Source organism: Parasteatoda tepidariorum, chromosome 5 (assembly GCF_043381705.1).
Source record: "Parasteatoda tepidariorum isolate YZ-2023 chromosome 5, CAS_Ptep_4.0, whole genome shotgun sequence".
NCBI classification, from domain to species: Eukaryota; Metazoa; Arthropoda; class Arachnida; order Araneae; family Theridiidae; genus Parasteatoda; species Parasteatoda tepidariorum.
The window spans coordinates 37,790,130-37,802,663 of record NC_092208.1 but is presented as its reverse complement, the minus strand read 5'-3'; the positions used below and the strand labels follow the sequence as shown (position 1 = coordinate 37,802,663).

At 28.2% G+C, this 12,534-nt stretch overlaps 1 protein-coding gene across 1 annotated transcript in view; it reads left to right on the top strand.

Annotated features, from left to right (window-relative positions):
• The window catches only part of LOC107443894 (sodium-dependent serotonin transporter), a 76,525-nt gene extending 65,406 nt beyond the window's left edge, over window positions 1–11,119 (top strand). The window contains exons 9-13 of the mRNA XM_043043450.2: window positions 5,143–5,274; window positions 6,643–6,742; window positions 7,142–7,242; window positions 9,136–9,303; window positions 10,382–11,119. Of these exons, the coding sequence (XP_042899384.1) occupies window positions 5,143–5,274; window positions 6,643–6,742; window positions 7,142–7,242; window positions 9,136–9,303; window positions 10,382–10,519 (639 nt within the window). The 3' untranslated portion in view covers window positions 10,520–11,119. The remainder of the gene's footprint in view (window positions 1–5,142; window positions 5,275–6,642; window positions 6,743–7,141; window positions 7,243–9,135; window positions 9,304–10,381) is intronic.
• Window positions 11,120–12,534: the final 1,415 nt, after the last annotated feature.

Genomic DNA, 12,534 nt, shown 5'->3' with positions numbered 1-12,534 from the left:
CCTAATCACTGAAGATTATTATCAAATTTTACTACATTTTCTAAATTTTATCACACATTATAAAACCATATTTTATTGATAATTTTACCAAAATTATTACTGAAACGCTTCGGTAAAAATTAACGAGCCGTTTGGTGTTCCCATAAATGCAAAAACAAGATAAAATTTACCATGTTCTGGTAATTTTGATCGTACTTTTTTTTCTCTGAGAGGCAATTTTTTTTTTCATTGCTGTATGGTATGCATGGTATTGTCGGTGAATTGCTCATTTTGTAAGCAACTTATTTTAAAATCATCGAAGTTCACATTCAAAATAAATTTCTTTAATTATTATATGCTGTTCATATTGCATACTTTAAAATAAAGTTTTATTCTGAATATACATAAACATATATTTTGTTCTGGTAGTACAACTTCATTATATTATAGTTCAATTTTTTTTTATTTTCTTTTTTTGAAAATAAAAACTTTTTTATGTATGAAAAATTACATTTCCTATTTCTTTTTTCTACTACAATACTATCACGAAATTTCAAAAATTCTCGATTTAATTATTTTTAAGTTGGAACAAAGCTTATAAAACGTACCTTGTAAGAAATATAACATTATCTGCAGTTAATTATATTCTAACATATTAAAATAAAATCTTCATAATTCAAAGAATGCATATTTATAATAGACTAATTGTATAATTCTGATTATTAAATTAGCTGCATAATGCGTAAAAAATAATGGATGCAATTGAAACGCAACTTCAATTATGTAGAACACATTTAAGAACAATTGAAACGCATCTGGTTTGGGATAAATAATTTAATTTATTTTAATAAAATTTAATTACAATATTTACTTTATAAAATTTCTTGAGTTTTAAAGGCAAAAAATTCATAATGATAATAATATTCAATGAAACCTTGCCTAATCATTAATGTATGCATGATATAAAAAGAGTATATGCATAGATGTTAATTTTGTGCTTTAAAAATGATTAAAAATATTAATTAGAAAATTTCTGCACCAGATTATTTGAAAGTTTATTATGAAAGTTTTAAGTACTGAATTGTATGTTTTAAACTTTATAGTTTAGTTTATAAAAGAAATTTTTATTTATACTTTTGGAACGGATTCGACTTAATCTTCCACTTTTCCAAAAGAATTTGAAATTCTCCAAATATAAACATGTTGGAAAAAGAAAAGCGGGGAGGATATTTGATTATGATCAACGAATGCAACTTTGAGCTGTAATTACTTTATGTTTATTTCTCTGTCATAAGGTAAAGTTGAAAATGTAATTATGTATTTTCTCTTTGCAAAATATTTTTATATATATAGCATAATTGGATTAGTGGATTTGTGTCCAGTGATAAACTTCAATGATGAAGAACAGTAGGAAATCTATTGATTTTTTTAACATATTTTCAGTTAATTTTATAAGCAATATGCTTAACTTAGTTTCAAAGCTTTGCGAAACATGAATTTATTTCTGTAAAATAATTTTTGATTCAAGATGGTTTTTAAAAAGATTTTATTTTGTTTAAAAAATAATTTCAATTCAATTGGGTGAGAAAAAACATAATTCCTTGCTGTTTAAATTACACTGGAAAGCAATTTTTTTATATTTTTCTTTCTTTTTTTCTACTGCATGAGATTTTTAAAACGGGTCTAGAATATTTTCACGTCACTGACTTCAAATCAGAGAACGGTTTTTCTCTCCAAACTAATTTTTTTTTTAAAAGGAACATTTTTAGTTTATTTTGTCGAAAAGTACAAATTCAAACACGTTGTATATAACACGTTGACGTATAAACACGTTGTTCGCAAAAATGCTGCGACAAACTTCTGGGCGAGTTAGGACACACCCCATTCCCGGAAATGTCGTTGTATGTGGCTAGGGGCGCTTTCCTATTATGAATTGTTTCTCCGAGTGTTTCTGGACAGTTCATAATGGGGATGCACCCCTAGCCGAGTGCAACGACATGTCAGAGCATGAATTCCGATATAATTTTAATCCTGATGATGCGCTTTAATTCCCCTAGCAACATTCATTATATATTACGTCTTTAAACTTGTACACTTTAACAAAAAATGTAGATTAAAAATGTCATTTAGAAAAAAACTAAGAAGTTTTAGGAGCAAGACTAATTTCAGATTTGAAGTCCCTATATCGAAATTAGGCAAGATTAAGTATTTGTATAAATGCAACAAAAAATTTGCTCCCCAGTGTTATTTAATAAAAAAATGTTTTCCTAATGAAAAAAGAATTTCAAGTCATATCAATGATGGAAAGATATTCTTATATAAAATGGACAAATAAATCTTAATGATCGACAAATTGATAGTATTTTTAATGTCATGAGGGAAAAGAACGAAGTTTCTTGAGCAAATTATTTGAGAAAAAAAAATCGGATTTTTGGAATCGTTTTCTAGGTTTCAAATTTAAATTTTCCTTTTGCATGCTATCGATGATAGACCTCGCACAGATATACTGAATTTGTGTGTAACCATAAGTAGAATTCTTCTTTTATTCTTTTATGGTAAAAAGTACTAGCACCCTGCATGCAGCATCCGCGAAATTTATTAACATAAAATTCATTTTTATCGAAACATTTCATACCATAATTTTTACAGCAATATTTATTTTATTACGGTGATTCAATGATTTTATAGTAAATATTATTATATAGGAAATTTATGGTATATCATATTTTTGTGCCTTGAAATTTTAGGGCAGAAATTGGTTTTATAGTAAAAGGTATCGACACTCTGGGTGCCAGTACTTTTTAAAGTAATTTGATTTTTTTAAAAATTTCAGTATGTATTTTTTAATTTTTGTCTTTCAGAAAATTTATCATATCTATAGTTAAGCATTCCGCTAACTTATCATTATGCATTTCATTATAATTTACTTAGTTACGCATTTTTCTTAACTTTAAATTTGTTTTTTTTTAATTATTATTATTATAGTACCATATTATAATAACATAATCTCTTTTTCGTTTAAAACATTTATAATTTACATCGTGTTTCATAAATTTGCGAAATTGTCCTTATTCTGTAATTTAATTATTTTTAGTATATAAATTTAGAGGGAAAGATAATAATTTTTTGATCGAAATAATTTTTATAAAATGCTCTTAAATAAATATTTTAAATATCTATCATTTTTTTTGGGCAGAAGAAATATTTGATGAGAATAGAGGATTTTTGGATGGAAAATATTTTGCATTTAGAAGAATTCGGAATAATTTAAAAAAAATCTTGAATTGAATCTAACGTCTTCATCCACCGTATTTTTTGTAACAATTTAACTGATCAATATTAACTAATTTTAATAAATTGTAGTGCAACATAAGCCAAATTCATTTTGCCCAAATAATTTTTATTACTAATTAAATGTCTCTACTAATACATAATGTAGAATGAAAGACACCTTGTTTGTTTTAATTATTATATAAAAAAATTCGCTCTGATCAAACCAAAGAAACGAGTTTAAGAAGAGAGAAGTTTCATTTTAACATTTTTTTTCCTGTTTACTTTGTAAAAAGTTGAAAGCCGGGTCGGTACTGGGTTTTTACTTGTTCTCATTTTTCCAAGGCAATCAACTGATTTTTGCAGTAAGGAATTGACTTTACTGCTTCACTAGTTCAAGAAAAAAGTAATGACTGCCCTTAAAAATAGTTAACTGTAAAATTACAAATCTAAAATTTTTATTCCCTTACAACGATCGCATTATTAAGAAACTTTTACAATAAAAAACAAAGTTAGGGTTATTTAAGCATTCATTTTTATTTTGTTTCTGTATTTAGATAAAAATCTATCAGTGACTTGAATTAAAAGAGCTTGTAAAGATGTTGCAACCATAATTAAGTAGTAAATTGAATGATATATTTGTCCAAATTAACCATAATATTGGTACTTTGAACAATAAGCTCGTGCTAAGTTGCTTCAATATTAATAAGATATCAAATTGACCAAAATTTTGGTGGTGCAATATAATAGTAATGAGATGTTTTGCAACAGTATAAACAGTAACCAAGTTCCAGAAGAATTATTTTGCTTTAAAATATGGTTAAAGTTTGCACCATGTTATGGTTACAGCAAATTTTGGCGAGTTTATGATGTGACGCGTTACAAACGCTTTTAAAAAGAACAAATATACTTAAAAACATTTACTTGTTTCTCAAACTAATATTTTAAATAGCCTTACAAAAGCATATAATCAGTCGTGACATTATGGTCTGGGGCTGTAAACATATGTGTTGAAGGCTCTTCCAACAAACGAAAATGAATAAATTTTGTTTTCTCATGCCTTTCTTGAAGAAGACATGTGAATTTTCTCATTGAATTTTCGACTGATATTGCTCTTTTTTAATTCTGCAATCAGACTCCTTTCAGAGGTTTCTGATCGGGTTCTGATCTGGTTGAGGCATTTTAGTTTGTTAACGCCAATACCTCCAAACCAGTCTATGAAAAAACTCCTGGTTGGTAAGCAGTTATAGTAATTTCCAAGGGGTCGTGACTCGATTTCTACAGCCAGAAACCTCCGGGTAGTAATTGGTGACTGGTGCACGTTAAATCTGTCTGGTCACAAGGTCCTCTATGTTCCCATAACAACTCAATGACACTGGGGGTACTGAATTTGAGATTGATCAATCTCTGGTTCAGGTCAAAATTACGATCTGTGATTGAATGAAGGGATGTATGATTGGATCCGACCTATAAACGGGCTGTGTAGTATGTGTGGCTGAAGTAGTATCCTTGGCCATAGATGGCGCCATTGAAGTCATCCAAACGAGTGCAGTAGATTTAATTTATCATGAATCAAGGGTCTCAGTTTATAGCAGGGAAAAACAGTCGCAGACCATAATTGAACCTCCGATGCTATGCGCGGGTGTCCAAACATTTATTACTGGGTAGTGTAGAATATAGAATTTTAAATTCTTTGGCAAAAACTGCGCTTCAATTTGTGAAAAACAATTGTCAAAATAACATTTGTCAATTTGTGAAAAAAACTTCTAAACAATCGGGGGGAAATAAATTACAATAAAACGTATGTATTACTGGGTTAAGATAAAAATTCTTTTGAAAAATCATAAATTTATATTTATGAATTGATAATCATTTTTAAAGTTTTTCTTTTAGTTTGGAGGTTTGGAAGCCATGATAACTGGTTTGTGCGATCAGTTTCCTACTCATCTACGTCGCAACAGAGAACTATTTGTTGGCGCTGTTGTAATTTTTATTTATTTCTGTGCATTGCCTACATGCACCTACGTAAGTGCAGTCATTAAAACCCTTTGTATGCAAGTTTTTCAACACATTCTTAATGAATTTGTTTAATTCTTGATATATATCCAAATATTGTTGATATTGTATTATAACTAGATAACTTCAAAACATTTGCTTTGAAGAAAGAAATTTTTAAATTAATTTTTTGTCTTATTTTAAGAATTATCTAGCTCTAACATATACCAGTCGGTACCAATCAGTAATATGGTTAGTTGTAGGGTTACTTAATTGCAGAGTTTCGAAGTCATATATAGATAATTCAACCATAAGAAATGCATATCGATACATTCCATTACGTCAACCCGAAATCGATAAAAAATATTGAGTTATTGAATTATGTAGTTAATACTTCTTGTCTATATTATAGCCACACCATATGATTTATATATATATATTTCCTGGCACCAAGGAAACTCTAACCCATGATCCGTCTACCACTGAGGATATTTCACGTCAGCACTGTGCACGGTGCAAGCCTTATGCAGAACTCGTATCGACTGGGATTCGAACCCAGTTCGCCGCATTGGAAGGCGAACGCTCTATACCCTGAGCCATTGCGGACTTCTAGAACAACGTATTATTAAAATTAAAAAGAGAAGAATATCTGAGCTAGTGTTAAAAAATATTAATCCACTTGCAGCCAAATTATTAGACGCACTATAAGATTTTGTGTAAAATCTTATATTAGGTGATACTATACAGCTTTATTGTTTTTACTCTGCTGAAACCGGTTTGCATTTGTTTACGTTCGTGCATCAATTGTAATGCAATACGTTAAAAAATCAATACAAATAGGAAGTATATAACAAATCTTCTGAAAACTTATCACATGGTATGTGTTTAAATATTAAAATATGGCATATAAACTCGTACAAATCATGTTATTGCTAATACACTACAGTACGTTTAATAATTTGGTCTAATTATTATTACATACCATTATAATACCTGATATAATAAATATTCCATATTTATATAACATATCGTCTAATTTATCCAATCGTCAAATTCATATTACATATCGTCTAATTTAACCAATTGATACACGAACTTAAACAAGTGCAAACCGGTTTCAGTCTCGTAAAAACAATAAAGCTGTATAGTATCACCTAATAATTAAGATTTTACACAAAATCTTATAGTGCGTCTAGTAATTTGGCCAGGGTCAACAGGGGCATTTAAATTAAAAAAGGTGTTAGGATTATCGAGATTCTATCGTATTTTCAAAATGTTCTTTTATTATTGGATAACACTTTTCTTATTTAAAATGGACAATGATTTTAAGATTAAAGATACTAATGTACATTTGATTTGATTTGATTTGAAATATGTACATTTGATTTAATTTTTTAGGGTGGCTATTACGTCGTCAATCTTCTTGATTCGTACGGGACATCAATGTCAGTTTTGTTCATTGTATTTGTGGAAGCAGCAGCTGTTTGTTGGCTTTATGGTAATAAAACTGTTTTTTTTAATTATATTAAGTAAATTCATTTTTTCTAGTGATTTCACATTTTTAGTGATTTTTTTAATGATTTAAAAAAATTTCTAAAGTTAATAATGAAGGAAAATGTTTACCTGTTCTCTTATTTTTATTATGAATTAATTAAAATTCGTCAATAGTTAATTTAATTATTGACGCAAAGAATTATATATTCTTCAGAGTTTAAGAATTTCTCATTTAAATGATAAATTAAGAATTTTTTTTTTTACTTATTATAGTCTTTATTAAAAACTGTTCTTCAAACAAAAAACACCCCAATTTTTTTTTCTTTAAATAAATGTAACTAATTGGAAAATAATAATAACACATAATATCAACATAAATATTAAATTGAATTCATATTTTTAGGAGCCGAGAGGTTTTCTGATCAAGTTAAGGAAATGCTGGGATTCAAACCAGGAATATTTTGGAGAGTTTGCTGGAAATACATTAGTCCAATTTTCATTTTGGTATGTATTAAAACATTCAAATGCCATAAATTAGATTTCAAAATAGATTTAGAACTAATTTCATAAAATGTAGCTAAGCGTCTCTGAAATCTATCTTTAAAACATTGTGAGATTCATTGAAGATACTATTAATGAACATCAATCATTAAGTATCACTTTTTCTACAAATTAATCGAATTTGACAATAATACATCAACACTTTGGAAAATATCTCGTTTTCAGTTAAATAAAGACCGAAACTTGATTTTTTGGTTGCTCCTACATCTTAATTAAAAGAAATGTAGTTCACCGATGCTTTGATTACTTTGGATTTTATTTAACAAATAATTTTAAGTTATCTCTGAAAAGATTTTCATGAGCATACAGCTGTACTTTGTAAAGCAATTTTATCATTCCAGGAACTGTAATCACTTTAGCTGAGATATACAAAACACCGTTCTACCTGTTTGGCAGTTTTATGGCTCTCTTCTTAAACTTCGTAGAAGTTGGTGATCTCGGCGTAATTCACACTTCTTTATAACTTTATATTGCTGACCACAAGATAGGCTACTGAAAACATAAAGGCGAATGAAAACATATAGTGCACAAAAAATTGACCACCCTGAATAACTTTTGATCTAATCATCGTATCTTAACGTTCTAGGATTCAAGTTTAATGATTCAAGGAAAATACTTATATGCTAATTAATTAGTACAGATATTTTAAATTGCGAAATCAGACACAAAAACGTACCTTCTCCGAATAAACATAACTTTTTTTCAACGGATTAAGATTTCTGACTCCCGAATTATAGGGGGTAGTCACACTCTAGGAAATATGTTCCCAATAGTTCGGTTAGGAGAACCATTCAAACTTTAAATGCCTTAATGTTAATTTTACTTTTCGCATATTTAGCCTTATGTCGAGAGCTTTCTAAATGAATTGAAAAGTTTATGTCCGCTGTTATAAAATTCGTTTAGATAATTCCATGTGAAAAATAAGTTTAAGTAAATATTTCTTACTTTATATTGTTTTATTTAATAATGGTAGAAAATGTTTTGAGTTGTAAGGTATATAACTTTTAAAAATCATTTTAAGATTGTAATTTTACAAATCGAAATGCAAAATTTGAGCGAATTCGGGTGAATAATTCCTGAGAAATCGAAATTTAAAGAAGTCGTATTTTTTAAATACCAGAACTATTCAATCAAATTCGTTTAAATTTTGTACTTCACCATATAAAATTAAATTCTTTAAAATGACTTATGGAATTGTATACCTTACAATTCAAAACTTTTTCGACTATTATTGGATAAAATGATTAATGTTTACTAAAACTTATTTTTACAGGGATAAACGAATTTTATAATTTATTGCGCAAAAATTTTTTAATTCGCCTAAAAAGTTCTCGAGATTTGGTGAAATACAGGATACAACTTTGGATCGCTCTCCTGACCTAACTATTGGTCTGGATTATATTAACATATAATCCAGATTGCGACTATAGTTTGTAGGTCAGACATCCGAATCCGCCGAAAAAAAGGTGCGTTTATTCACAGAAGGTATGTTTTTGTGTCTAATTTCGTTGCTTAAAATATTGTTTAAATATTTGAGAACACACCCTCGAATCATTAAGATTGAGTCCAAGAACGTGAAGATATGATCATTAGATCAAAAGTTATTCTGGGTAGTCTGTGTTTTATTTTGCTCACTGTAGCTCACCAGTTGGCTACGCACAAATGCAAAGGCCCAAAACCTTAACACGAAATTTGTCTCGGCGTTGTGTCCGTTATTATAGGATAGTATGTATAGCACAGATAGAACTAAAGACTAAATCCATGTTGGTCAGCGGGTAATGTAAATGAAATCTATTGCATTTTCTAAATTATAACTCGTTCTATTATTGTTTTTAGAGTATTTATATTTGCGCAATGGTCAAATATAAAGATCTGACAATAAGAGATTACGAGTATCCTAAATGGTCTATTGGTGTTGGCTGGTGTTTAACTGCTTCTTCATTGTTATGTATCCCAGGATACATTATCTACTTTTTCCTTTCAACTCCTGGAACATGTTTGGAGGTAAGTGTTCTTCATCGTTTATTATAATGGGCTAATAATAATTATTAAGTTAGATCAATAATTTTTCAGGCTGAGTATAAGTACAAACATTAGAAATAGCGAATTAGATTGACCGGTGAAACTTGGTTTCTTTAATAATTGCATTTTAACCCTTTATAGAGGGAGCAATTTTTTTCTAATTCATTTTATGTAAAAAAAAAAATTGGGGTTTGAGATTTACTTATAAAACAAAATCATGAAGTTTATTTCTAATATTAATTTCAAACATTTTTGTTTCAAAATTTTACTTACTGAAAAGAATGGGTTTTAAAACTTCAATGCTTATAAATAACCGAATTTGTAAATTCTATCTTTATAATTACCAAATAAACTCGAAGAGTAATTATCTTAAGAAAGAACGCAGAAGGGAAAATAAATTTCCCATGTTAGCTAATCTTCTTGACCACAGGCAAACCTTTACTGTTGATAACACTTATGTAAACAAAGCCTTTCATCGGTATTTTTCTTCTTTTCTTTGTATTTTCCGAAGTTATCAACAAATAACCGCACATATCGTAGGCGGGAAAATATTAAGAAGTTTTAGTATATCTTACATCCTTAATCTAACTTTAAACCTTATAAACTTTAGTATATATATTATTATCGCCTTCCTTTGAAGTAATTTATTGATATTCGACATCATTTTGTTTTTCTTCGCTTAAAAGCCTTTCAAGACCATTATTTTCTTTTCAATAAAAAGATACATTACGAATTTAATAGATCAAATAAAATAAAAAAATAACAATATTCCTCACAAATAAAATAAAATAAATAACAATTAGAGGGAGGCTGGGCCATAACTGCCTCACCAGCTTTTATGGACGGGACACATATGTCCAAGTGTTGTTTTCCTCCGCAGGACATATATGTTCCGGTGGGGGGCGAAAGGTTTATATATTAATTTGCAACTCCTAATGTTTTTTTTCTGCTTCAATTATGACAAGATTTCTAAAATTATACCTCAAAGTTAGTCATTGCGGTACACCATGTATATTTTTTTCTTGTTTGTTCGAGACTAACACTTTGTTTTTATTTCCAGAGAATTCGAAAAGGTTTGAACCCAAGTACCGACACACAGAGGACACAAGAAAGAATTCCCATCAACTTCAAATTTCTCAACTTCAAATTTCTTCAAAATTCTCAAATTTTAACTTCAAATTTTTCTTCGGATGAATAACTTCCGTGCACCATTTGCGCAAACAATACTTGCCAACAATGTCAATTTTTAATGAAAAAAAAAGCTGTTATTCTTTCTTAAAAAGCAAGTCGCTCAAACGCTTCTCACATTTCTTCGCATCTATGTTAACTCTTTGAAGAGAGAAAACAACGAAAATTGCTTGAACATGTTTTCACATCTTCATTTTTTGTGTACCACACTTGAACAATTTTTTTTTCTCCACATAAGCGTTCTTCGTACCTGTATTGAATTATTTTTAAATGTTTAAATGTTGTTCGTAAATATTTTGTGTGTTGCTTCGGCAGTTTTGTAGAATGATCATATGAGTTGCAGAATGTCTTTGAGATTTTAGTTATGTGATTGTACGTTTTTAGTATTTTTGAAAAACTAAAAACGTACGTTTACAACATTTTACATTTTTTAATTTTATATCAATTGCAACAATATTGTATCTTTTCCTTCATTCGTATTCATTTTTAGAAAATGAAGGCTATGTTTTTCACCTATGAATTGTATCCAATTATAGAACACGTATGTGACTGAATTCTGATTACAGCAGATATGAATTGAATGTTTGAAAGAAATCCAGTTGTGAAAAAAGGAATGCATATTTACAAACAAACAAAATTTATATATTTTTATTATATTATAAATTTATATTATACATTTATCATTTAATTAATTTATATTTTTTAATTGCTTTGTACGTATTGTAAGTATATTTTTTTAATTGTTTTGTTTGTATTAAAAAATATAATTTTTGCAATTTATATTTTTTTAATTGTTTTGTAATGTCTAAAAAGACATTAGTTGTTGGTAACAAATATATTTATTTTATTTATATACTATCATTATTTTTTTATTTCATAACCGACGTAGAACAACCAATCCAAATTTTGAGTTTACAGCTACTAATATTCAATTCCGTAGCCTTGTAATTTTACACCCAATCCAGAAGACAAGGGAACTTCTGGATCAAGTATTGGAAGATATTTGCCTCCGTGGAGGGCTAACTGATTTTTTTATACCACAAATTTTAAGAAACTTTTTGAAAACTACATGCACCGTAGCTGCCCGATTTCGGTATTTTTTTTACAGTGCTTGAAGATTGCATTCATTAGTTCAATTACCTATATTTGGTGCCACATTTTCCTGAAACATGAAAACTACAAATTTATCATCACAATAAATTAAATTTAGTATCATAGTTTCCTGAAATATGAATATTTCAAATTCGTTAGTAAACGTATTAAATTTGATGCTAAACTTTTCTAAATCATTAAGATTGCAAATTCATAAGGTGAATTAACAAAATTTGTTGTCATATTTTCCTGAATCATGAGTATTTCAAATTTGCTTAATAAATTTATTGAATTTGGTGCCCTATTTGCCTGGATCATGAAAATTATAAATACATCAGATCAATAAATTAAATTTGGTATAGTTTTCTGAATCATGAAGATTGCAAATTTGTTAGATCATTTAATTAAATTTGATGCCATATTTTCTTGAATAAATAAGATTGGCGAGACATACATTTACTCCAACAATCAATCAAGAAACTTTAGAATTCATCCGTATTTCGTCATCTGTATGCCATTTCGAGCAAATTTAAAAAATAAAAAAACGCCTTATTTTAATTAAAAACAATTCTACTCAGCATTTTATTTAATGGTAACACAGGTTGTAATATCAATTTCTTTGAATCAAAGATTCTTATTTAAAAAATAGTTTATCTAAAATGCTCATTTAAAGTGTGCTTTATATTTTTCATTCTGAGATTTAAAACCTACAAAAACCGAATCAATCGATTTATTCTTCATTGATTTCTTCTTTTAATTATTAAGCAATGTCGAATAAGAATTTTAAAAAACATCGTAAAACATGATTGACTAGACATTAATTAAATAAAGAGAAACGAAAATAATGATTTTAGTTTAAGATTGCAATCAATGCGAATTCTTTTGACAAGTTAAGAGAAAAGTAACCTTATTTCTTAAATTAAATTATAAGAA